This window comes from Triturus cristatus, chromosome 11 (genome assembly GCF_964204655.1).
Source record: "Triturus cristatus chromosome 11, aTriCri1.1, whole genome shotgun sequence".
NCBI lineage: Eukaryota > Metazoa > Chordata > Amphibia > Caudata > Salamandridae > Triturus > Triturus cristatus.
Genome location: NC_140594.1, coordinates 532267522 through 532294853, shown reverse-complemented (window position 1 = coordinate 532294853; position 27332 = coordinate 532267522). Strand labels below are relative to the sequence as shown.

The 27332-nt window shown below is 41.0% G+C and overlaps 1 protein-coding gene across 3 annotated transcripts in view; it reads left to right on the top strand.

Annotated features, from left to right (window-relative positions):
• Positions 1-27332, top strand: part of TET3 (tet methylcytosine dioxygenase 3) — a 289713-nt gene that overhangs the window by 143751 nt on the left and 118630 nt on the right. For all 3 annotated transcript variants that reach the window (XM_085633448.1, XM_085633447.1, XM_085633449.1), the window contains 2 exons: positions 7449-7542; positions 13056-13264. In XM_085633448.1, the coding sequence (XP_085489574.1) occupies positions 7449-7542; positions 13056-13264 (303 nt within the window). The remainder of the gene's footprint in view (positions 1-7448; positions 7543-13055; positions 13265-27332) is intronic.

The window sequence follows — 27332 nt, the reverse complement described above, 5'->3', positions numbered from 1 at the left end:
CGGAGAGCCACTCTGCCCTTTATTTCACAATTCTCTACCCTTGACTTTAAATTTAGGGCCATGTAAAATCCACCGCCGTCAGTGCACATTGACATAATAAGGTTCCTTAAACCTAAATCCTACTATTAATGCATCAGAATTTGTTAATGTAAATGCACTGTATTTTTTGCACTTAAGTTGCAAAAAGTCTTCTGGCCTCTGGTCTTCACTTAAACTCTTGAACCATTTAATATATTTTCTCTTCTCTAGGTTTTCTGTGTGTCGATGTGTATTTGTTTATTGTGAGGATTAAAACTGAATATTGCATTGTAAATGTAGCTTTTCCATTACTCTATACAGTAAATGTTTTACTATTTCGTTCTTGTCTGTTGCTCTTATGTTACTGAAGTGTTTGCTTTTTTTGCAGTGAAATGAAATGCTTCCTTGTTTCTAAGCTTTCTATCTTTCATATACCAATACTATTTTGAGACTTGTATTTACAAAACTATGCCTCCCACTACTTATCTTTCAATAGGCTACCTCACACCAGGGCCGGACTGGGACAGAAAATAGACCCGCGTCCAAAGATCAAAGTGAATTAGAAAGCTATAACATGGCCCATGTTTGCAAATTAAGAAACTTTTTAACTTATAAAGATATACTGTGTTTTGCAAGGTAAAATGTTTGTGCTAATGTCAAGGAAATCAACAGTAAAAACCAGCCCGGCAGACCATAAAACAGGCCCTCAAACAGTGAAACAACTGGCCCACACACTGATCTGTCAGACCGCTCACCGGGCACTGCCTGATTGCCTTATGGACCAGTTGGGCCCTGCCTCACATGTATGGGTGCTGGTGCCGGTCAGAATTTATCTTGTAGGCTCCTCGATCATTCTTTCCTTCCTAGTTGAAGTCAAATCGATTTCATGCTTCTGTGGCGACTGGCCTGTTAACACTGAGAGGGCATGTCCGGCTATGCTCAAAAGACTATTTTGGCTGCTAACAGTTGAATGTTTTTAGTGACTACCTCCACCTCACAGTTGGACAGTCTCCTGGAAGCTATCCTTTCCTGATAATAATGTTCATATTTACCTGAGCTGTAACTGCTCCCCACCTTCCTGGATAGGAAGAAAATGGCAAACATTTTGAATTGCAAAGCATGGCGGCCTCCTTCGTCTATCAAACTCTGATTGCAATGCCAGTCAGTGCAGCCTGTTTATTTTGATTTGAAGTCGATCACCGAATGCACATCCTTTGGGTGGAAATAACATATTGCCACTCTGACCAAGGGCCTTTTTTATTGTTTTTCTTTTTGAAGCAGTGAAAATATTCCTTACATTTTGAGGAAAGTGGATCAATGATCAGATTGAATTAGAAATGTTGAGAAACATTTGCTACCACTTTAAACTACGTGGAGCTTCATGAGTGTGTACCCTAGCTAATGATGGCTTCCTGTCAACAAGATACAACGGGGTTAAGCTATGGGTTATTAAGGTGCCGCTGCTCTCAATAGCATGAACGATTGATGGCAGAGTTACCAGTGCTGGTCATGGGTGTCAGTTAATCAAAATGCCAGGAAGTGAGAGTACACACCATTTGCCCTTTACTTAAACACACACACTCACTCGTACACTCACTCGTACACTCACTCGTACTCTCACTCGTACTCTCACTCGTACACTCACTCGTACACTCACACATACATACATACATACATACACACACACACACTCATACACACTCATACACACACACTCATACACACACACACTCATACACACACACACTCATACACACACACTCATACACACACACTCATACACACACACTCATACACACACACTCATACACACACACTCATACACACACACTCATACACACACACTCATACACACACACTCATACACACACACTCATACACACACACTCATACACACACACTCATACACACACACACACACTCACACATACACTCACTCATACACTCACACTCTCGCGCAGATAAACACACTCACCTGCAAGCATACATACAAAATACATTTACAAACATTTTTGACTTGCCTTGGTTGCCAGATATGGTCATATTCCAGCAAATTATACTCCATTTTTTATTACACTAATAGTGAATAATGTTACTCACTATTTGTGTTGTCAAACAATTGACAGAAAAGCAGGAACACTAGCTCCAACCAAGCTGCCCCTGTGTTGCAAGCAATGATTTTGGCACTTCTGAGGCCAGGGGTCGCAAAGGCAGTGCCAGGAGTCACAAGGGGCAAGCCAGGGGTCGCAGCTGCGAACCCTAAATTTCGTCCATGGTTCTTAATCATTTCTAACTAACAACAAAATGTCTTGCCAGAGAGCTGCACTGTCAAAGGCCTGATTTAAAATGCTTGTGGTCCTCTTGCTGTTCATAATATAAGGATGTTAGAAACATTATATTAATGAAACTATGTAAATAAATATGTATTGCAATGTAGTTTACCAGAATTATTTCATGTGAGATCGGAAGTTCAGCATTAAAAGGCGCTTCAGGCGGGCCTTGTGGTGATTGATGTGCATGCGTGCTGTCATACCCATTAGCAAAAACTGGACTGTTTGTTTTGGGGCATAAAGCCACTTTGAAATGTAAATCTGTAATTTTCAGTTGCTGTGTAAAATCGTGCTAAATAATGATTAGTCCGTCAACTAAAATCATTGTCAATTATTCATTTTTACATGTCTCCAAAGTATGTGTTACAGGACCTTTTCTGTGAGGTTGAGTGCAGCCCCACAATACCACTTGATTCAGCATCATCTTTGAATGTCTTAATCCAACATTGCAGAAGACCTTATGCATGCGTGCACTTAGACCCTGTGTAGCAATGGGAATCCTTCATTTGTCTGCTCTGAGATAAGGTTTTTAATGTAGTAGTGTGCAATAGGATTTCCTGTTGGGTTTTCTCTATTTGCAATTTGAGAGTAAAGCTTCTACATGAAAAAGTTGTTGAGATGGAAGTAACTCTTGGATAATAGTGATTGTCTTTGGCTCTCATGCTACGTAGTTCTAGTTTTACTGATTGAATTACTCCACCTTCTGCTTGAAAAGGTGGAGATCAACCCAAGTCAAGGATGGATGTGACGGAGGTAGCATAAGCTGTTAGAATGCTTACAACAAGAGAACTGTGTGGCATTAATGGGGAAAGTTTGACCTTCTTTATTTCAGTAAGTGCTCTAGGATATTGGCTAAATTTACTGAAATCTTGACCTGAATAAGTTTGTGAAGGTTTACCTTTTCTGTTCCATGTGCAGCTAACTTTGTACCCTCTGGAAATGTAAAGTAGTACAATATCCATTTAGGGAAAGAAGTGTAGTCAAACACACAGTATGAAAAATAACTTTGGTTTATTTGATTTACTAAAGTGCATCAAATATAACAATGTCTTAACTTTAAAACTTTGTGCTTGTTAAAACATTTCACAAGTCTGCTAGCTGATCTAAAATTAGAAAAATGTTCCACCCCCTTGGCTGAGCCATAAGTTATTAGCATTATATATTGATGGATCAGAAGGCATTATTGAATCTAGGGGAATCTGTACATGGGTAAATGTTAACTGTATAGTGACACAGCTACCAGCCTTGTACTTCAATCTTAGTGGCAGCAAAAGCCTTGCAGGACAAAGCTAAAATGCCAAGTACTGAGAACGCCAGTAAAACGAATGCATTTAATAGCTTGGAGCACTGAACTAAATTAAGCAATATGTTGTCATTGTCATCTCTCATTTGCTGATCACATAGTGATAGAATTGCTGAGCATGCAGTGAAAGAAATGCCGAACATGCAGCAAAAGAAATGCCATCTCGTGAGTCCCTCTTCGGCTCCTTAAAAGGGCTTCTATATTCCTGTTCCTATTATTAAACCAGAAAATAATGAAGACACCCATTCCGGCAGCAGCACGCCTATTAGGAGAATTTAAACGTTCTTGATAGCATCACGGGTTGGAAGTTGTTCTAAATGTCTGGAAATCTTGATCAGTCCTGAAGGTTTAAAGACACTTTAGATGCAATGACTCTTCTTTCCATCAAGAAAAATGCGTGACAGCTATTAATATGTTGCAAAACACCAATCCAACCATATATGGTCTGTACCTAAAAATATCAAAGTTAAATATTAGTTTAAAAACAGTTAACAAGATGAATAACAAATGTAATGGGTGTGATATTGCTCGTTACTCTTTGTTGCTTATTTTGTGTGTTGTCAGTACTAAAACTTTGTGTGGATTGAAAGTGGACCCAGCAGCCAATGTAATATACTTACTCAGTAAAGTAGGATATTTATTAGGTCAACTTTGTGTGTAATCTGTCATCAGCCTTTCCCACATTGTGGCACCATGGATGCAGACTTTCTCCACATAGTCTGAGTGTATCCTTGAATAGCCGAGATTTTTAAGGAAATGATATTAGCCATTCAAACAATGGCAGTTGCATTACCCACTAACTCTGTAAGAAACAAATATCAGATGACTATCAGAATGGCAGCTTTGGGTACAGCATTATTCAAGAAAAGTGTAGCACTCAACTAGGTGTGGCCAGAGGCCCTGACATACGACATAGAAAAAAGACCTCATACACTGGGCTATTGCAGACAAACAACATATAAATCGCTTCAGGAGAGATGAAAACCTGACTGAAGATTTAACTGAATTGGCAGAAATGCTCACCAGACTAACCCATTCCACCCCTCCCTTGATAGCCGACCACCTTGATCTGCATGCCACTACATTATAATGAGGTTTAATGTACAGTGTGCCCATGGTATGAAATGGAAATGATAAAAGGGTTTGGTTACAGTACACTGAAAATGTGTTGATAAGCAAAAAATTGAAAATGTGTATGTACAGCTAATTAATAGAGATGTGATTGCATTGACAAATGGAAAATATTGTTTTGAAAAAACCAATAAAGTTTATTATATTAGAAAAAAACTGTTTTAGTCTCACTTATTTGCCATTATTTAATGTAAAGACTCTTTCAAGTAATCCTGATGGTTTGAATCAACTTGCAGGGTTACGTATGGACCGTGTTTAAAAAAAAAAAAATACAAAATCTCTTTGAGACTTTGGTCTAATGAGAAATAGGAAATAACTGGTGTATTAAAACTGCACATAAAGCAATCCTTACTAAAACAAAACTGGGACAGTTGCGTTTCTAGCAGGTCAGGTGAAATAGGTATCTAACAAAGAACCCATGTCACCCACTGAAATGGCGACTTGATAAACCGCAATCAAAAGACTAGTGGATGGACTGCTGGCAGTTAAAGTGACTGGTTCCAGAGTTTGGAAAGTGTCTTCTACCAGCCTGTGAGGTGCAGCCAAACTACTTAATATTCCAGAAACTGGCAAAAACTGAGCAGTTGAGGCAATCGAGACTCCGAAATATGACCCCCCATTCACAGCTGTGAGTAACACCTGGTTGTGCGAGTCTTGTTGTGGATGATTTCCAACTGTTCCCAATAATCTGAAATTCTCCACTGCTAACACCTCTACTTTGAATAGTGAAACAATGTCCTAAAACATAATGTCATCCATTATTTTTACAATAGCCTTGATAATAAACTATTCTCACATTTTAGCTACCCAAGTAGATCTTGCATCCTTTTAGTATGTTGCATGAATGGAGTACCAAGTTGCTCAGGTGTGGAATGGTGGCACATAGTAAAACCGAGAAACCAATTAAAATTTTGCATAGGAGATCTTTTTATAGTTGACCAATCTCAAAGCTAATCATTCACTTATTTGACATACGATCTTGATGCTAGTGCCCCTCTTAAGGGGTTTTACTGTAAAAGAGGGCTCCTTTCCAAGGCATCCTTGCTGTCTTTCTAAGGGGGGTGGGGGTCCCTTTTAACCAGGGATTTGTTTGTCTGTAGTGCAACTACGCTAACTTGCTTCATGAGATTGAATACAGTGGAATCTAGAAAAGCGATTTCTCTCAGGATGGAATTTCTAGATGGGCGTGATCATTGTTCACTTGTGGTGGGTAGATTGTTGTGTCCAGTTTTCTACTTCCCATGGCAATGTACTTGTGATGTGATGTCCCAATTATTTTAAGTAACCACCTGCATTCTGAAGAGGATAAGGAATAAAACATTACCATGCAACAGTCATATTGGTTATCATTAAAGATGATCATTCATGATTTATACAATATTAAACAATAATGTATTATACAGTGCAACAAATCAGCACAGGGATATGACCAAATAGTTCTCTTTATACAGAAAATTCTCTAAGCCATACGTATTTAAATGCAGTCAAGACAAGTGAAACGAATTCTCTGTGTCGTTTGATACCAAATAGGACATTGTTACTAGGAGAATGGGCTGGGCGTGAGTCATCGGTGCTGCAGTTGGGGTGTGTAATGCTTGTGATCTATATTTGGATGCTGCTTTACATCCACTAGTTTTACGGTACCTCAAATGTGCGGATGTGAAACTAAGTACAAAGACACGGATCAAACACATCTATCACTGCTGGTTTGCCATGGCCTGAATTGTTCTTTCATGCTAATGAGCTTGTATTCAATTCTGTCAGGGATTCAGCAAACATTCTTTTGAGATGGTGTCCCCAACAGTGGTATAGCTTGGGGCATTACCCATCTTTTTATTTAAAGGAGCTGCAGCGTTGTCTAAACTCCGGGTTTTCGGTGAGTATCATGGACAGCTATACACCTGAAAAACAGTTATGTCACTCACCTCTCATGAACCTTTTCTTAAATAACTATTTAGTCCTGGAGACTTCTCTCTCCAGCCTGTAGATCTCCCACCATACTGGCAAATGTACAGTCCATGAAGAGAATCCAAAGGGTAGAAGATTGTGAAGTCAACCTTGATGCTATTACTGCATAATCCTTCATTGTGGATCACACAAACACCACTATTGTCATGGAGTGTAAGTGGTGGTGATTGTTCATGGAAGCCCTGCACATGAAGTGGATTTGACCTTGTGTGTGTGATACTGGTGTTCATGTTGGGGAAGTTGTGAATACATTGGTTACTTGGCTCTTGCATTTGGATACCTCATTTCCAGAAAATATTTAGCTAGAAGGCAGTGTTTTCCACTATATCTGTAGATGTTCTTAGAGAATGCAGCATCAGTTATTTCATTTCATCGAGACTCCTGAAAACATGGCCAGTTATGGTTTCATGTACTACACAAACTATAATTTTCACCTTTCCAGTTGGTTAATTATTTTATTTTATTGAACAGCAATGTTTATAGATGAGTCTAAAAGAATGGGAAGAAAAACTTTTTCAGAGTAATTTATCTAGAAAAACAAAACAAATTATTACATAAAATACTTCATAGTCAAAAGGTAAAACAGAGGGCCTAAATGTACGTGTTTATTGTTTAGGACTGTGACTTTTTACTAGCTTGATCATATAGTTAACGTACATATGTTGTTGTTAACTTCTGTTTTATATCCTTCCAATAAGGTACGGAGAAAAGGGGAAAGCCATCAGAATCGAAAAGGTTATTTATACAGGGAAAGAAGGAAAAAGTTCTCATGGCTGCCCGATAGCTAAATGGGTAAGTGTTTACTTGGTGCTAATTAAGTAAACAATATTTTATATTTTATTCCATTTTTGGTATAGTAGTTCAAAAAGATGTATTTTTTAATGGGATGGTTGCTAACTGTAGTATTTCAATAGGTTTGTTTCTTCTGTCCTTAATTTACTGATTTATTGATATAATGTTGGATTCCCTGCTCTTAAGCACTGGCATACAAAGCAGTTGCACAGATTGGGCTTTTCTCTAAAACTGATTCATTTCCAGAGTTTGTTTTAAAGTTAAAATACTTTATGTATTTTGTTGTGCCTGTCTTTGTGACCTCTTTTTTAATTTGCCTGTATGTATTGGTGTAGACAATTTAAATCTCAAGTTATTTCTAAATGGAATTTTCTTTACTTAATGATAAAATGCAAGACTCCTTGTACCACTCCTGCAGTGGCAGGTCTTAAAGTATATTCATGGAGCTTATAGCTAACCTTAGTTACCCGTGTAACTGCCTCTAGCTCCTTCACTTCCACGGGAGCATGAAACCCCTCATAGGGGTGAAACCTGTCACCATCTGGATTTAGCTTGTGCATGTCCTGTCTTTGAACACTTTTGACATCTGTTTCTCTCCCTTGATGAGCCCTTCATAAAGAATCTTCAAATTTAAGTTTGCTTTTATTTCCTCTTTCTGGACACCTTATCTTGCTTATTCCAAGATGGTAGACGCTTCTATTAAACTCTTCTAGAATCATTGAATGCCATATATCTTCACCTTTTGGCTCCTCTGTCTCTGCAATAACTTGAAAATACTTATAACGTAGACAAGCCTGTTCCGTTTCTTTCTGTTGAGTAAAGTCAGTTTTATGTTCTTTTTGGCATGTCTTTGGCTATTGCTTTTCCATTGCTTTCCTCCCTGAATACCTGTGGAGTTGAACTCCATGTTGAGTATCTCAAAAGCACCCTCTCTCTGGTCTGCTATTGCACCATCTGCGCACACTGAGATGCAATACCTGACCTGTAAATAACATGTCCTCAGCCTTTCTTATAAACTCTGTCCTTGATTTGTTAGCACTCCAAGTCAATAATTTCTCACTGCCCCAGTTGTGCTGCAAGCATCTCTTACATTACCCTTAGGTTTCTATTGTCCTAAGTTGTTTCTTGTTCTCTATATCAGTGTTTCCCAAACTGTGGTCCGTGGACCCCCAGGAGTCCGTGACACATTCCCAGGGGGTCCGCAGGCAGCAGTTTTAAAAGCACTGCAAAGTTCCTTCTATATTTAGCAGTTTTCAATCAACAATAAACGTGTCAAGACAATACCAGTGCATAATGTACCTGCTGGAGAGAGATGAGAGTTTTGTCCAGTGACAGCTCTGAGTTATCTAATGTAGCACAGAGGGTTAATATGCCTACTGCAAAGAACGTGTACCATGCATTTAAAAAAAGTATTTTATGTGCATAGGTGAGTGGGTTACTGCTTTTGTCACAGAAATTCTTTTGTTACTGTGCAGTTCATAAGTGACAACCATAATCTAGCACAGTGACCTGTAAACTTTCATCAAAGAGCTGCTTGCAAACTGCATGGTACAAGTTAGTATGTTATGTTTTTTCCCAGTCTTTCGTTATTTTGATGCTGCTAAAAAAGTTTATTTGGGTGGAAATACATTTTTACTGTTAAAGTAATGCTGACCAATGTGTTATGTTCTGAATCCCAAGTTTGTGCTTCTCCAGACCAAGCACTCTTTAAAAATGCCTACCTGTATGAATGACATGTGAATCCTACACCTTGTAGTCCCCTTTGCCTGATAATAAGGGAACCATTGAAGAACCCCAACAAAGATTGTCGTACCCTGGTGCATAGTAAGGACTTCATTTACTATTCGTTAAAGCTAATACAATTCAATATTTACTGATAAATGTGTTTTAGACTGCACCGTTGTTTCCTAAATTTCTTAGGGGGAGAGCCTCCCAAAGCCCCCTTTGTAGTAGTCAGGCTCACTCACTGCACTTGGTGTGCACCGTATGGGGACTGGTCTGAAAACATTTGCCAGGGCTGCTTTGGTTTTCCAGTCTGGCCCTGGCAGGAGCAGAAGCCTCGTACTGTGAAACAAAACCAACCATTTAAAAGTTGGTCACAGAGATGCAGCACCAACCTTCCCATTAGAATTTTTATTTTTTTGCAAATTCTTTCAATATAAAATACTAAGAGGGATATTTACAACAGAAGTGGCGGAGCGTGTCGTTAGCCTCCTCGGCTTAACGACACGCTCCGCCACTTCAGAAATGCAGGACTGCACCATATTTACAAGAATATGGTACAGCCCTGCGTTTCCTCCCGTGCTGGTGCAAAAGGTCCCCATTCCTGCACATAAACAATCTTGAAATGCAGTTTTGTCACTTCTAGGTGTGCTGCTTAATGTAGCACACATGGAAGTTACAAAATGCAATTTTTTTAAAAAGATTGTTTATTTGCAGGAAGGGTCACCTTCCTGAACACTAACAATCCAATACGTTTTGCTTTTTCCATGTGTTCTGCACAAGGCAGCACACATGGAAAAAGAAAAAACGAGGAGAAATAAAGCATTTCTCCTAGTTTAGCCAAGTTAAGACCTGGTTTTCCCTGGTGTTAATGTTGGCGCCGCCCCCTATTTACGCTGCCCTTGTAAATAGGGGGCGGCATCAAAATCAATGGGTATTGCGGTGGAACGCCCACCGCAACACCCACTGCCCACCCCTTTCACGCTAAGCATTGTGTGAAAGGGGGCATTATTTACAAAGCAGTGTTAAACCATGTTAAGTTGCTTAACACTGCCTTGTAGATAACCTGAAGCCCCTATCGCCAAGGGATCATCACAAAAAGTGATGTTCCTATGGCAATAGGGGCTTGTAAATATGCCCCTAAAATCCTTAGCAATTTGATTATTTGTTTTGTGTGCACATGTGTGTTTATTATTTTTCAAATTACTGTTCTAATGTTTGAAATTTAAATCATACAAATTGCTTGGGGGTCCCCGGCTTCCAGTGGTGACTCAATGGGGGTCCTCATGAGTCAAAAGTTTGGGAGCCACTGCTCTATATGATGATGGGTTTATGCTTTCTGTGTAGTCCTCTTTCATGGCCTGACAGTTCACTTAATCGACAATTTACCGCATACAAGCGTAGCAGAATAAATTGGTCTTCAAATCCATGGCATCCTGTAACCAAGCAAAGGCTGTAGTAATGAAAAGCTGTATTGTGTATGAATGGTCTGCATGAGGTGATCCTTAAGTGTGTGGTAAAATAGTATTATGGGACAAAAGTATTTGTCTTTTCCTGCTCCTGATAATCATTAACTCTATCTTCATCCAACTAAATAAATACAATTCTTCTGCCTCTGCCATGGGAAACTAAGTTAATTTGTTCTGATTTAACGAGAGGGTACACAACTTAATAGGTGAAATTCAAGCATTCATGCATGTGTTAAGAGTTGTGCTCCCGATTGTTTCATGAAGAATCTAGGTATGGGTGGATAGGTGGTGTGCTTTTACTTACATATTCCTATTATGTAGATCAGCAGAAAGCTCTTAATTTAATCATTATAGCGTTTGTAAGTGGTCCCGCTGCAAAATGTAAGGCCCGGTCAAAATCAAGAATTTGACTGTGATCCTTGTATTTATGAAAGGCTGATATCAAATTATGTGCATGGGATTGCCCGGTAATCCAGTCAAGTCTTCTACAAGAGTGAGGCGTTAAAGCTGCAGCACACCTCTCGTAGCTAATATACATTTGAAATTACATATTAATAGATTACTATTTTTTCACTGTGTTTTAGTTCCAATTCCTGTATAGATTTCCTTGTTTGTGCAGATGTCCGGATTGATCAAACTGCTTTTACAAACTTCAGAAAAAAATCTTTACATGTGCCTTGCTTCTGCATACTTGATTGCACTTGCTACTACTTACACACATTTGAATCAGTGAGAATTTCCCATGCAGACAAGTAAGGTACTTGACTAGAACTGTGAAGCTGCTGTTAGGTATTGTTCACAGCTTTGGATGCATCATGGCAAACCTCTCCTAATGTGTAAGATGTTTGAAGTTAAGCTGTTTAACATTTCCAGGCTGAACAAAACGACTGAAGACTGCATTGAAGCCAGTACTATCTGTGGTCCTTATAATGACAAGTTTTATTTACAGAAACTCCTGCTAACAATGAAGGGTTATATTTTGATTTAAAATTGCTGCTCTTCATTGATCCACAAGGTGGCAGAACAAAAAAGCAAGGATAAAAGCTGCAAAAGCAATGTTGCATGCATGATTTGTGTGCCCTAGAGCCTCCTTGTTGTTCTAGTTCATGTTTAATTTTTGTTGTGAAAGGCCTTCAAGCTGTTTTTATACTCGACACTCTTCCACTGTTTCTCAGGAAACTGACCATCAACCATGTGGGAAATTCTTAAGTCATTGTGGCGGGTATACATTCTCCTTGGATAGGTTTATTGGGTGTTTCAAGACTCTGGGTTACTTTACAAACAAAGCATATTGTGTTTGAGATGTAAGAGGGGAAATTCTAGATCAGAATATATATTGCACCGTGACATGCAGGCTACTAGACATGAAATGAACCCTATGCCTAACCTAATCCATTCTCTACCTCTATCCGTATCCATTATCCTAACCCGAACTTACCTTGATCCAACCTCACCCAGTCGATAAGCCCTAACCCAGCCTGTCAAGCTATTTTACTGCTAACCGTATACATAAGTCCAGTGCTGTTCCCAAGTTACCCTAACCCTTTACCTATTCCTAAACCTAATGCACACCCATTTTTTTCTACATTATAATTCTTTTTGCCTTGTTTACTTCAAACTTTTGATTATTTTCATTTTTACTTTTTCTAATTTTTGTCGGCGAAATTTTACATTTGTCACCTTTTATTTTTAAATTTAGAAATACAGAATTCACATTTTATTTTAGGACAATTGAGTTTATAACAATAGTTCACCCGTAAATTAATAACTGAAGTATGTTAGTGTAAAATGTCTGTTTTAGTGAGTTAATTGGTTTATAGACCTTTTTAAGGCAATTCAGGCAGCTTACTCTTTCACAAAGATGGGAGAAGGTTTTAGACTTAAACCTAAGCAAAATTTAGTTTAATCTTATAAATGGATGGACGCATCTGCAAGCACCAGGGAACCGTTTTTCTTTCTGTCGACTGGAAGCAAGGTAAAGCAGTGAAAGCTGCTCAGCAGCCGAGTACCTTTCAATTTTGTGCGCCTTTAGTTTTTCTTGTTTTGGTTACTCACGTAAAGAACACACTGTAACTTGGAGATATGGTCAGAATAATGCTAATCTTTTCTTGCCCCTATATATTAAATGCTGTTGTTGCTGTTATGCTAATGAAATCGCACAAATCTACCAGAAGTCTTGCTGCACTGTCAGCAAACATTGTGCATGATTAATGAATACAAATTTATTGGAAATGGTATATGTCTTTTGTTTTTTGAAAATATCTTTGTCCATAAAATCTAGACTAAAAGCAGCACTTTAACCTGTAATGCTTCTGTTTTTAGGTAATAAGAAGACAAAATGAAGATGAAAAGCTTTTGTGCCTTGTACGACATCGTGCTGGGCATCATTGTGACAATGCGGTGATTATCATACTCATCATGGCGTGGGAGGGTATTCCACGAGCTTTAGGTGACTCACTGTATGCGGAACTCACAGAAACCATCACAAAGTACGGGAATCCTACTAGTCGAAGATGTGGATTAAATGATGAGTAAGTGTATTTTTGTCAATTGTAATTTGATACCTGGTCTACACTTGTATCAGTGTGATTAACTAAAACATTATGCATCATTTGAGTCTGTGTTGCTAAATGTTCAAGAACATAGGAGCATGGAATGGGACTACTATATTTTTTCAGGTGAATTCAGTGAATTTTGTTAAACTAGTAACAATTTTGATTGATTGTAGTATGCTGCAACACTTTCTTACACACAAACAATATATGTGATTTCTATGACTGTCGATGTTTGCGTATGATCTCCGTGAGAACACACCTTAACTCCTGGTCTGTTTGTTGTGCTTTGATGGGTGTGATGGGACTGGTTCTATCTAAATAGAGCAATTTTACTATTTGTCTCACTGAGACCTACTCCCGTTAACTACCATTTGACCCACTTGGTTTTCGAAATGTGACTTTTTCTGAAAATGTCTGTTCCAGGTTAGTGCTGTTCCACCAACTCGGCATACATTTTTCTATTCTGATGCCCTGAGGCATCAGTTTGCTGAGATCCAGGTAGTGGTAATGCTCCACTTGAACTCAAGCAATGCCATTGATATGGATCTTCTAGTGTGCTGCCCATTGCGGTTCAGAGCTCTGTAGGTTGTTTGACTTTCGGCTTGACATCCATACTCAAACATTGAAGGCACTCTTTTGGCTTCCATCCAAGCAGGATTCAAACTTTAAAGGTTTTTTCTTTGTATATAAAACAGCCGCGGTCAGTCCATTGTGGCTTAGGGGCCACTACCCCGCCCTCACCTATTGCCCCTCATGTGCAGTATCTGTCAAACTGAGCAAAGGTCGGCCTGACACTGTTCATTTTCATGTCAGGCAGCCTGGAGGTAAACATGTTCTAAATGTGCAGGCTCCTGGCTGCCTGAGCAGAACTTTTCTGGAATGCGGAAGTCACAGCTCTTGTGGTTGTGACCACCTCAGCTCAGCAAAGGGCCCTGTGGTCCTCCCCTCAGTGATGAGGGGTAGCGTCACTAATTGCCTCGTACCCTGAAGCGCCCAGGGTTGAGTGTCAATCAGTGACACTTTATCACCGAGTGGGGTGGGGGTCACCAGTCTCACTGACCCCATCCCACTCTGTGATGACTTTGGGAATGCTGACTTCCCAGGTCAGTCAATTAGGGAAGGCAGCAGTCCCAAGCCTTCTGGGACCGCCGAGCCAGAGCTGCAGGCAAGTGTGTGTGTGTGTTTGTTTTTAGTTTTTCTGTTAATTTTTGATGCATGTATGTATGAATGTTTGGTAATGAGTGTTGGGAATGGATGCGTTTGTGTGTGTGTGCACGTGTGTGAATGCATGGCTGGGTGTGCGTCCCATCCGCCACCATCCCTCCTAAACTTAATTGTGAGCTTCCAGATAACTTGCCGGACTACTCAATCTTCTTTCAGCCATTCCAATACCTTTTAGTTATTTTTCCTATATTAACTAGTTTTACCTCTTATCAAGTATGAAAGTTTTCTTACAGTATTGAGAATATGGCCTATAATTTAACATTTCGGCGTTCTTTACATTGAAGTCTCACTATTTTTGACTCTGTGATTTTCTTCTGGGCAAAACTCTGTGAAGTGACCTTGGAATGGCATGAGTGCCCAATAAAAAAAATATATATAAATAACATGGGTGCATACATGGCAAACTTATTCAGGTTGTGTATGTATCAGTCTTTCATGTTATATACTGCATACCTAAAGAGAGTATGAGCCTTCTGTGTTGATTAAAAGTGCTTGTGAAGTGAAGTGTGCTGTAGTATTGGAATAATATGAAAGTAAGTGTAATTTGCCACTGTGATGAATCTATATTGATCTGTGTGTGTAGGTAGATATATGTGTTTTTACGATGTGAGGCTGTAAATCTACCTGATTTGCATACTCCTGCCATCTATGTTGAGTCCAGATGATTGCAGTATGTTTATCTTTGACACACTTGTGTCTCAGGTCCGTTTATGATTCCACAATTGGTCCACAATGCACCAGGACACAGGCTCCACCTCAGATGGTTTTCTTCTGCCAACAATGCTCTGAAGTTCCGTACACAAATATGGTACACACGCTCTCTAGATTCTTTTTTTTTGGGGGGGGCCAGCCACTCTTACTTTAAATCCTGTGAACCTCACTGTAGCAGCCTGGAGTTTTATCTGCGATGCCCTCAATCCATCTCAGGTCACAGCTTGTAGAATGCACTTAGGACAAAGGTACAGTATGTACACCCTTCTGATTGTGCCGTAGGTAGAAAGCTAGGTACCCCTGGAGAGACCTCCATGGTGTATGATGTGTTTGCATATTGCCAACACATGACAGACTCCTGCAATGTCTTTGCTGCAATAACAGTGGTGGGTTCACTATCGGGTGCATTAGCAAGCTCTCCCCTGAGACTCAGGACATCTTGGTACCAAAAGACCTGCAAAATGCTGTGGAGAAGTAGGTTACTGGCCCATCTGTCATCCTGGCCACCAGAGAGATGCAAGTCACTATAAAATGCCCAATTTAGACAAAAAGAAAAATTGTAATGAGCAAAAATACACTAAACACTCTATCTGATAAGGAAAACTAAGGCAAATAATTTTTCACGATTTAAAGCAAAACATACATAGAAAAAGCAAAGTTTTGGACCACCCACAATGGAGCAGGGTTTGGATACACAAAGCGGGTCACACCAGTTGAGTTTTTATCTTAAGGTTTCATCTGCTTTTAGAGCTCAAAGTCTTCCAGCAGTGCAAGGTCCAAATCTGAAGCCAGCGAGGGTCCATTGAAATTGTATAGCTAGTTGTTGAGCTCCCACTAAATCAGTTGGTTTTGGCTCCAAAGGTTCCCAGTGGGTCAAAGCTGGATTCCATAGTCACTAAGGTCACTTCGCTTCTGGGATAGGTTTGTCAAGAATTTTTTTGGTTCCTGAAATCCATCAGTGGGGAAGTACTACTACTTTCATGACTGAAGAGCCACAGAAAGTAAAGGACTACTATTTTTGTGATTGTTCATGTGAGACTGCACAGTTCTTGCCTCATGGCATCCATCCTGTGGTGGCTAATTTTGGAACCTTGATGTGGGATCTAAGCATGCCAGCAGTGAACGCAATTGCCTGATGTGCCTTGTTTTGACACCCAAACTCCCTCCTCATTACCAATTTTAGAAAAAGTGAGGAGGGGAATTCCACACTGAGAACTTGGAGACTAAGATAGGAACTGATTACCACCACCATTTATGAAATACGAGAAAGGACGATCGTCTAGAAGTATGAGCATAAAATGAGAGACGGGGCTTTCTAGTCACAACCGTGAAAAGTGATAAATGGCTCCATAATGTTAATCTAAGTAACTCCCAGGACTGTTATAGAAATAGCTTTCTGCTGTATACCTTCAGGGAACATTACGTTTCGCTGTCTCTGAAGGAGCTTGAATACGAAGAACAGACAAGTTGCTATTCCCCCACCCTAAACCCCACAACACCGCACTTCAGAGATATGGCCCCAATTCCTGGAGCATAAAATATCCAAAGAATCTCTCAAACAGTGTAAAGAAAAGGTTTAAAGACCACCTACTCAACAACTTTGGGAGACACTAATAGCTGATACCTTCTACACAGCGAGCAATAGTAAACCGAAAACTGACTTTCTTTCACTCGGCAAAATGGTGAAACATACCTTAACGTCCTATATATTGCGAAATCAATCAAAATTCCCTATGGAACTAAACTCACCTCCGTCCCCTCCCAAAACTTCAGAGGTGTGGTCTCCATATATATCTTCACAACGGCGAACATACTAATTCAAGCGACAGACCCATCACCTAACCATCTTTGGCCATCACTTCTCTGCACTTTTCACCTTATTGTAACAGGATTGTCATGTTCCCCTCCCACCCTCCTCCCCTCTACCATCAACCTTGTTCCCATTCAACACCAGGACTCCTCTGCCACACGATGTTCTATTGCCCACCTCCCGAAAAACGCCATAGAAAGGTAAGCGTCAGTTCAACCACCCTAGCTAATGGCCATGTTGAACATGATCGCCTCGGGCCTAATCCAAGATTCTCCACCACCAAGCCCCCCCCCCCCCTCCCCAACCCATCCCAGATTCCCAAAGTGGTACACGTCCAGAGCAAACACGCCCTCTCCACTTCTAACCTCTGACATCGCCCTCCCCTCTATTGAAGGTCATACACCTTCTTGAGATGGAGGACCCACTACAGGTCCACCTTCATACAGAGCAGGACTCCTCCCTACCATACTTGCCCTATTCCTTACCCGTATAGAAAAAAAGAAGATTCTCTTGCCAAAGACATCTCTCTTGTAAAAAACGACCTTGCGATTCAGACCAAGTTAACACACAATTCCCCTGAGAGAATGGATAAATGGACACCCCTGAAAGGACATCCAAGCAACAGCAGGCACATCGACAAGACCTCCATTCCCTTATGCAGCCTTTCCCACAGACCCTACCAAGCCCTCAACCGCCTATCCTCAACTGAAGTAGAAGCACTCGATGAATCATACATCACTAAAAACCCTAAGGAGGATCCCAAACCTTCATCCAGTATCTCAGCAATAATGGGAACTAACAGAATCCCTTGAGCTGTCGTATCTCCCAGACCACCTGTGTAATGCACCACTATCCAGACACTACACCCTATTAATAATACTCCTAGTTCCCTTAACTGCATGCTTCATAACTGCAGATCAGCAGATAAACATGCCACAGAAATAGTGTTAACGATACTAGAGGAGGGAAATCAACATTGCATTCCTAAATGGAAACATGACAGAACGATCACTCGACCCCCATCCTGGATTTGCTCACACCACCAGCCTATTCCATCATTAGATGGGACAGACAAGAATGAATAGAAGGTGGGATAGTGATCATCCACAAAGCAGAAACCCGAATCAACACCTTAGAAACCATGAACTACTCGTCCTTTGAATACCTTGAAGTCGAACTCGCGACAAAAGGCTTCACTCCTATCAAACTCCACACCATCCATCACTCCGTTGGCAACTTCATACTTTTCACTGAAGAACTAACAGATCTAATAATACGGTTCTCCCTAACTGACACGGACGATGTGTTTTTTAGTGACTTCAACCTGCACTGGAACGACACTGATGACACCCCAATCTGTATCCTATCAAACCTTCTTGAAATCAGCGACTTCAAGCAAATTTGTAATTAACAGACCCACATCGAAGGATCTAATATTGATGCAATAATCACCAGAAATGAGCTTGCCTCCCTCAGATCCATCATGCCCATTGACTGGTCGTACCACCATCTAATACTGTTAAGTCTCAAGGTGTACCCCAGATCCTACCCAGCCCCATCCAACAAACCATAACACTGAGGAAGGAACATCAAACAAATCCCTCTAACAGAGCTTGAAGTCTGAATCAGTGCCCAATTACATTCTCAGCCTCAATCCCACTCTCTTGATGACCTTACCACCCACTACAGCTCAGCTGACAGATGTTCTTGACTAAGTGGCCCTGCTCAAACTAAAGAACTCTAGAAAAACCCAATCGAGATCCTGGTTCAACTTAGACTTAGTGGAGAGGTGTGGCTCACTAGGGTGGAGAGGTGTGGCTCACTAGGTAGAGGCAGCAGACCCGTAAGCAGAGAATCGGCCATGGACCAGGGTTCAATTCCCGACGCGGCAGGGTCGTGGACCAGGGTCAAAACGGACTCGATAATTCTCGCCTCGGTACCTACTTTAACCAGGAACACACTCGGCAACTCTGGGCATTAAGCTTGCCTCATCTCTACAACGGCCCCCCACAGACGCCGGGGATGCCTGGTTTCACCTTGGAGATACCCAGACAGGGACCATCTCACAGGGATAGCCAGGACGGGTTCCCCAGCGGTCTACAGCGCCGGGACGCCCCGTTGCTGGGGTAGCTGTGCGCTTTACAAGTCTACAACATTTACAACATTTACCTTAACAAAGAGAGGAGACAACTAAGGCTGACTGAAAGGTTATGGAGCCAGAACCCTTCACCTTTGCACCTTGTCCTCCTCAGATCGGAACGTCTCTCATACAACAAACACATCTTTAGGAAGAAAGCCACGTTCTTTCGCAATCATCTTGACCGTGCACAGAATAGACTGAGGGAGCTCTTCAACATAATAAAACAACAAAACCACCCTGACCTCTCAAAACGGAGCAATAGCCACCAATGAACAAGGGGAAATAATTGCCAACCTCTTCAATGACAACGTTTTTAAAATTGAACAATCTATTATCTTGAACACAAGCCAGACTTCCCAGCCCGACTGCCCCATTGACACACAAACCACCACGATAACTACCCCTCACGATTCATTTAAGGAACGGAGTTCCCCAAAAATATTTAAAGACCATAATGACACCCTACCACTGGAAAGTAGTGCCAAATGGACTGATTTGAACATATGACTGAAGGAAAAGTCTTCAAAATAATTGCATATTTGACGCCCACATCTTGCACTGCTGACACCCTCCTGTCTTCCCTAGTAAAAAACCTCAAATACATCATCGCTCTGTTTTAGACCAATATAAACACCTTTCTCTTGTTCACCATGTACCTGACTCTCTCTAACTAGGCCAAGTCACACCCATTCTCAAAAAACCAGGGGCGGACCATCAATAACTTCAGACTTGTCACCAAACATCCTTTCCTAGTGAAGCCCATTGAAAGGTGTGCCCAAGTACAACTTGACCAACACATTAAGGAATTCAACCTACACGACCCATTCCAATCAGGATTCAGGAAAGGCTGCAGCGATGCTCAATATATCGGATGATATTCACAGATACTTGTATGATGGCGACTCCTGCCCCTTAATTCTACTTGACTTATCGGCAGCATTTTGTACAGTAAATCATCAATCTTTACTCAAGACAACCAAGAATCACACTGGTATCAATGGCACAGCCATGAGATGGTTCACGCCCTATTTGCAACATCGGTCGCAGCTGTCTCTCGAGGCCGGCTACAGTTCCACAAGGTGTACCACAAGGCTCAATCCTCTCCCCAGCCCTTTTTGATCATTTCATGGAACCCCTCACCATTATTCTAAATCAAGCAGAGGTCAAATTTCACCTACAGTCTGACGACATACAACTACTACAAAATATCACCCTGAGATATTTGTTGTCTAAATAGCACACTAAATAAGATTTATATCTGTTTAAACTCCAATCACCTGAAGCTGAACCCCAGCAAGGCTGAACTACTCCTCTCCTCTAAAAATAAACCTCTACAAATCCAAAAATTGGTCAAGAATCTGGACACAAACTGTTCTTTTACTTTCAAACAATGTAAAGTCATTGGGTATCACCCTGGACCAAAACATGCCTATGAGGGACCACATCAATGGGGTGTTCTTCACCCTAAAACATCACAAGAAAATCAAACCGGTTATCCCACCAGAAGATCTAAAGAATATAGTGCAATCACTTGTCCTCTCTAAACTTGATTACAGCAATACCTTAATCACTGGGATCCTGAAATCAACAATGCGCCTCTAAAAACAACTGTTCATACCGCTACTAGACTCCTAACAGGCACCAAAAGATTTGACCACAACTCTGCTTCTTTCAAGAGTCTCAATTAGCTCCTAATAGAAGGACAATGCATCTTCAAGACAGCATGTATCACACACAAAGCCGTTTACACTGCAAATTCTAAATATTTAGAACACAAACTTACAAAAGCAGGTAAAAATGTGGCCCTAGGTAGCTCCAATTCACTCCTTCTCGTTCCTCCCAAACTGAAGAAAAAATCATCCCAGACACGCTCTTTTTCAGAGAATGCTCCATGGATTTGGAACTCGCTTCATAAAGACCTCTGCTGTGATCCTTCCTATATTTGTTTCAAACAGAACTTCAAATCACTACTGATGAACAAATATTTCAACTCGCTCCCCTGAACTTGCTACACCAACAAGGAACATTTGCTACGGTCACCTGACCCAATGTAATGTTTTAGTCCATCATCAATACCTAAGAGGGATAAAGTTGTACTATATATTTATTTTTGATTTACTTATATAATGTTTCACTCTTTTCCTTTTTTTTCCTCTCCTCTCTCGGATATATTATGTCAACCTTGAATCCACCTATTACTTGTCTTGTAATGCGCTCTGATATCTTAGAGTCTAGCTAGCACTATATAAAACTCTCAAATAAATAAGGTTGGGAACTGAATGCCAGGCAGGGTTCCATGAGACCGTATATCTTTACCACTGTGTACTACTGAACCAGCTTTCAGTTCTGCAAAATGCACAAGTGGGGCTAGCCTGGCTTTCTTGACCTCGGAGGTTGCGCTGACCCTGAGGAAGCCTCCGCCCCTTGTCATGGTCCTCCAGAGGTGGGAGAAATTACTTAAGCCTCCCTTTTCTCTAACTGCTGTAAAAGTTCCTCTTGTGCACTCATGCAGCCGATGGGTCCTCAGGGCAAGCTTCTAAGTGCCAAGTCTTTTTCAGCCAGCTCTTCTGAAGGGTCCGTCCAGTTCAGCTGGGCCCTCTTGTAGTCAGGAGCCATTCACCTTTTTGTGTTCGTGGAGCAGAGAAACTAGAGGTCAACCTTTTGTCCTTTGGAGATTGGTTCCAGTCCCAAGGTGCCAGATGTAATCAGGAGTATTTATCTTGGTCCTTCCAGCTTTCACCCAAAGTCTGTCTTTGTAGGTGTTTTCTTCCCTAGTCAAAAAAATGATCTGAGCAGGTGATAGTGAGGTGTCAGTCTTATACTGTGCAGTCATCGGTGATTGGTGAATTAACTGCACCCATTCCCAACAACTTTATTGCAGGATCCTTATCTCTGAACACTTCGTCTCTTGGTTTTCTGAAAACCTTCCTCTGATCCCAAAAACCAGATGACACCCGCCAGCCTCCTTCCGAAGCAGCTTGTATCTTAGTCCTAACCACTAACCTATGATGAGGTGTCCTTTGCCTCTGTCGGGGCCTGAATCCCGCCTAAGTGACCACTTGCTGACAATCTTTCTGGGTGTACAGGCCGAGCAAATATCCTCCAGGAGCTGACTCACTAACAGACTACCACTGCTGTCTATTACGCCTGTGGAGCGGGGCTGAGAATCAAACTGGTGGTAAACTGGTTTTCCCTCACAGTACAAAGTACAGTTTCACCATTGAATTTGATTTTTGAAACCAAGTGAAAAATAATTTTGGAAAATGAATCTTGGTTTTTCTCAGGGGATTTAAAATAATTATTTTGTTTTGCTAGGCATACTCGTGGAGAATGCAGCTTTATGAGCATAGTGCAAACAGCCTCTTTTTAAGTATTCACTTTGAGGGCATATTATTTCCAATATGTAGTAGATCACATTTTTAAGTATTGAACGCATAGCCCATTGGGCTTGAAAGGCACTTTTTAGTGGCTACTTAGCCAATATATGAAATAGGTTTTGATTTCATGGCAACAACACTTTTCCTTACTGTGTGTCACTGCAGTGCTTTTAATCTCCAGCCCCTCCAGACACAGTAATACTCCCTGCAGCCTTCTCTATTTGTTATACATGTGGGTGGTTTAAATATTGCAGTCTACATATGACATTTAACTTTCACGTCACATGCAATTTCTGCACCAACTTACAATGGCCTTACAGGAGAGTCAAATACATTGATTGAGTGAAACCAATTGTACAGTACCTTTTAAGGGTCAGAACACACACACTGTGCATTGTAACACTGCCGGTCAGTTCCAGAGTGTCATTGTAGAAGCAACAATAGGGTCCAGATAAAGGCAAATAATCTGGGAGGACCACAGGAATTTTGCTACACTTCTCACCCGAGACCCTTGTTCAACCTCTTTCTGATGAAGCATTGCCGAGAACGTTTCAAGGGGGGAAAGGGTGATGGGATTGTGCCTGCATTAGTTATGTTCTTGTTTGTTGTTTCACTCATTGGCATTTGTACATTGGTGTAAGGGTTTATGATAAGCATTATTGAGTAACGTTGGTCATTACATTTGTCCTTTTTAGTTTGGTCTTGTTTTGCTGTAGCCACAGCTTCTGTAATATTTCCAGTGTAGAACTGGCACAATCAGTGCTACTCAATGTTTTTTTTTATTAGGGTGCACACTATCGTTTGGCTGCCTCCAAGAGCATGATATTGCGGGCACATACACTAAGGAAGTGTATAATGTGAGGATGAAACAGCCTATGAAATTGAACAGTCCGTGATGACTGTTTAGACTTCAGGCTTCATACTTCATGAAGCTGTGAATTTGTTCTGGTTTTTCAAACATCTTTGAAGGCACATTTAGGTAAATTGAGAAGATCTCTAAGGAATGGTTCATGTACTTGGCGGAGGGCATGAAGCATTGCTAATACTTGTTGAACTATGCCCCCAGGCAGAGATAGAGTATTAGAGGATTAATCCTGTGATGTAGGATGGCGTTTCTTTCACACAAGTGGGTCATGCCTAACACCTTAGCCTGTTTTCGAACCTGCGTTGCTACCTGGCCAGTATTTTACCAGCCTGGCCTGTAGGTTTATGTCCATGCCAGTAAAAACATTGGGAAAAGGGCTGAAATCCATTTTCCCCTTTTGAATCTAAACCTAAAATACAAACACCTGAAAATATCATTGGGAAAGTATTTGGGAGCTGTCTTATTTCTAAAGTGTCATTAGAGCAAGCAGAGTGATAACTATCATGCTAGGAAAGAAAACTGAGAATTTTACACACATTCTTTTTCCACTACCCTTCCAGAATGACATTGTGTAGAGGGGCCTATCTTTTGAGTTCACTGTTATTTCTCTAGGGCTAGCATCTTCTTTTTCTGACATGTAGGCCATGCACAAGGAAATAGGAGAGTTCTCTATATACTCTCCACCTGCCAATGAGGTTACAGTTATCCAGTCTGCGATGGTTTGTTTGGCATTTCACTGCGAAGGATGACTAGGAGCTCAGGATCACTCAAAGTCAGTATCACTAATGCTGGTAAAATCAGCCCCAGTTATCTCCAGCAGGGAAATAATCCTTCACATTTTCTCTGATAACAGCAAAGGAAAACTTGCTTGATATGTGTTAGAGCATGTATTCTAAATACTACTAGATCTGTTCCTCCCAAATTTCCCTAAACTAAGACTTATCAACCTTCGGTATCAATTTACTTCTCGTGACGTGTGAAGGAAATGCCAGGTCTTACCCATAGGAGTGTGCCTCTAACATATGCTGTGTACGTCATGTGGATAAAATGATCTCCTCCAGTGTTTGTTTCTTTAGCTCCTAATATGCTGCTTGCAGTTCGTGTAGCATGGCATTGTGGTTCCCTCTGCAGCTTAAATATCTCCATATTTTGTCAGTATTATTTAATCCCTTTATATTCCATCTCAGGAACATGCGTATATTTAACGAGGTCCTGTACAATCTAATAGTGTTACCTTGCTCCTCTGTGTGCGTAAGATGTCTTCATCTTTACTCCTTATAATGCTCATGTACAGTGAGTGCTTCTGGAGCACTAAGGGGGTGGTAAAAAGAAATTGACTGTGCCACAAATTTGTACCTCCCATCCACTGTCCTAGAGTCCTGTAGGGCAATACCACCCCCACAACAACCCGCCCACCCCCACCCATCCAGTAACACAAGTAGTGATGTCCAGGTCTACCAGCTACTGTACTGTCAAACCTATTGCAAGAGTGGGTATTTACATTCAGATTGCCCCCCTCACAGCTATGCAAGTATATGGAATAGTGCAGGTTACTCCTGAATTGCGCTTTTCTCTATGAATTAATCTCATGTTCAAATCATAAATATTTAGGACACAATTACACTGCAACCATGATGTGACCTATATCAAGACATCAGCCAATCTAGGAGTGACCGCCCAAGGACCTATATTCTCCTTTATCCAAGGACGTTAATCGATGCAGAATCTGTTGAACCCTCATGTTTTATTCTGATTTCTATTCCAGGAGATCGTCTAATCATTGTCTTGGACACAGAATAACCATTGCCAGTTGTTCCTTTCAAGCTTGTTCCTCTGTTGGAATTAAAGTGCATTGTGTGGTCTGGTGATATTTTTCCTCCATCTCTTTAGACGTTGGGGTTTCCCATGAGAAGTGTCACATTTCTTAATTCCCTCTTCGCCTGTCCAGTACAGTAGTATGCTTCTTTTAGCTTGGCGAAGAAAGTGTTTAGTCTTCAAAGCTCAGTTTACGCTGCGCTGGAAACAGCATGTGCATTTTTCAGGTTTCTCTCAGTCTTCTCTTTACTTATTTATTTTTGAGTTTTATAGAGCACAAACTTGACCTATTAGGGTATCTGAGCACTTTACATCGATCGGCAGCAGTTTACAAGGACTTGGAGGGGGGCTGGGAACAAAGAGAGATTAAAAAAAAAAGGGACAAAGTAACAGTTACATTTACAGTTCAACAGGGAAAACAAGGGTTCAAAGTCATTGTGGGAAGCCCAAAGGAGCCGGGAGGATAGTGCCTGTGCACTCCCAGGGATGCATAGCAAGGAGATGGGGCAAGATCTCATCTCTGGGTGAGATGACAGGCAGGGTTTAGGCGAGGAATTTGCACATTAGGAAGGTTTTGGCATCTTTTTTGAAGCAAGCCAGTGACTGGATTCTTATGATGGCGGGTGGGAGTGAGTTCCATATTCTTGGTGAGAAGGCCCGGTTGTAAGTTTTCTTTTTCCTAAAACGTGCAAGTTGGAGCAGGAGGTCTCTGGAAGACCATGAGTTTCTGGTCCCTCCGGATAGCACAAGTTTCTGGGCTAGATATGCAGGGGAATTTGTGTATAATGCCTTGTGCGTGATGCATGCCATTTTCAGTTCGATTCTGGCCTGTAGAGGAATCCAGTTCAGTGCTTTCAAATGTGGTGAGATATGGTCGAACTTCCTTGAGCCTGTTAGAAGTGGATGATCTATGTTGCTGCACTGATAGCTGGAGTCTTAGAAGAGCATGACCATCACGCTCTTGTCACTACAATGTGGCCCATTGCCCTGGGCTTCTACAATTTGACTTTCTGTTCATGCAAGTCAGCACACGTCTTGGTGAAGAAACAGGTTGTGGCATTCGTGCTGGTACTCTATTCACCCTTTCAACGGTATAGAAATTGAGAAGTCTTTGAGGTGCTGCATTTTTACGGAATCATTCTTCTATCTATTGTTCCGTGTGTGTTCCTTCTATTTGTTTAGGCATGTTCATTAAATTGCAGTCTTTCGGTCAATATTCTAAAAACAGTACCTTTTTCGTGAGGTATTTTATTTGTTGTTGTCGCTTTGTGTTGCAGCGTAATTTTTATTTCTTCATTGTTTTTTGTATGGCAGCCTCCTTTTGTCTTCTTTAAGTAGTCGCACTCATTCTGCTCAAACCTATATGCTTCACCCTCTCACTGTGATTCTAGCTCCCTTTCCTATCCGTATCCCTTTCTCCTCCTCTTCTATCTCACTCCTCCTTTTCACCCCCCTGCCCATTATCTTCCATTTAAGTGTTCGTTGTCCTCTACCCTTTTACTACTTCTCTTGTAAAGGCTATGTTGTAAATATGATCAATTTGATGATTGTTGCATTGACCTCAAATTTGTTATTGTATATCTGTATGACCTCTGTCACAGCTGTTCTTTCTAAAGCATGCTCATACTTTTCACTGCTCAGCGCTGTATAACACTGTTAAATATATTTCCAGTCTATGAGGCCATGTTTCCAGTACATGTTGATGTGGCTACTAGCAGTGCACCTTGGTTAGAGCCTTGTCCTTTAAGTATTTTTGGCTTGCCTGTGTTAGTTTGCACCATCACTGAACACACTATGACTTCAGTGTATCAGCTTTGGTGTAAGTGAGTTCCGGTTGTGTTGCAGCGATCATGCCCCAGAACTTTAACGCATTTGCAGTGTCAGTCTTGAGTCCCTTTTGGATTGTGAGTTTATGCTGGCATTGTCAAAAATTGTATTGCTCCACTATAATACTCAGGCTCTACATAGGTTTGTCAAATCTCTTCTGTGTTTTTAAATTTGCCACACACAAACCTAAACATGGCTGTTACTTGATGTGCGTACAGCACCATTCATCACATTACTGTGTAGGTTATATATGGCTTACTTGTAATCAATTGGCC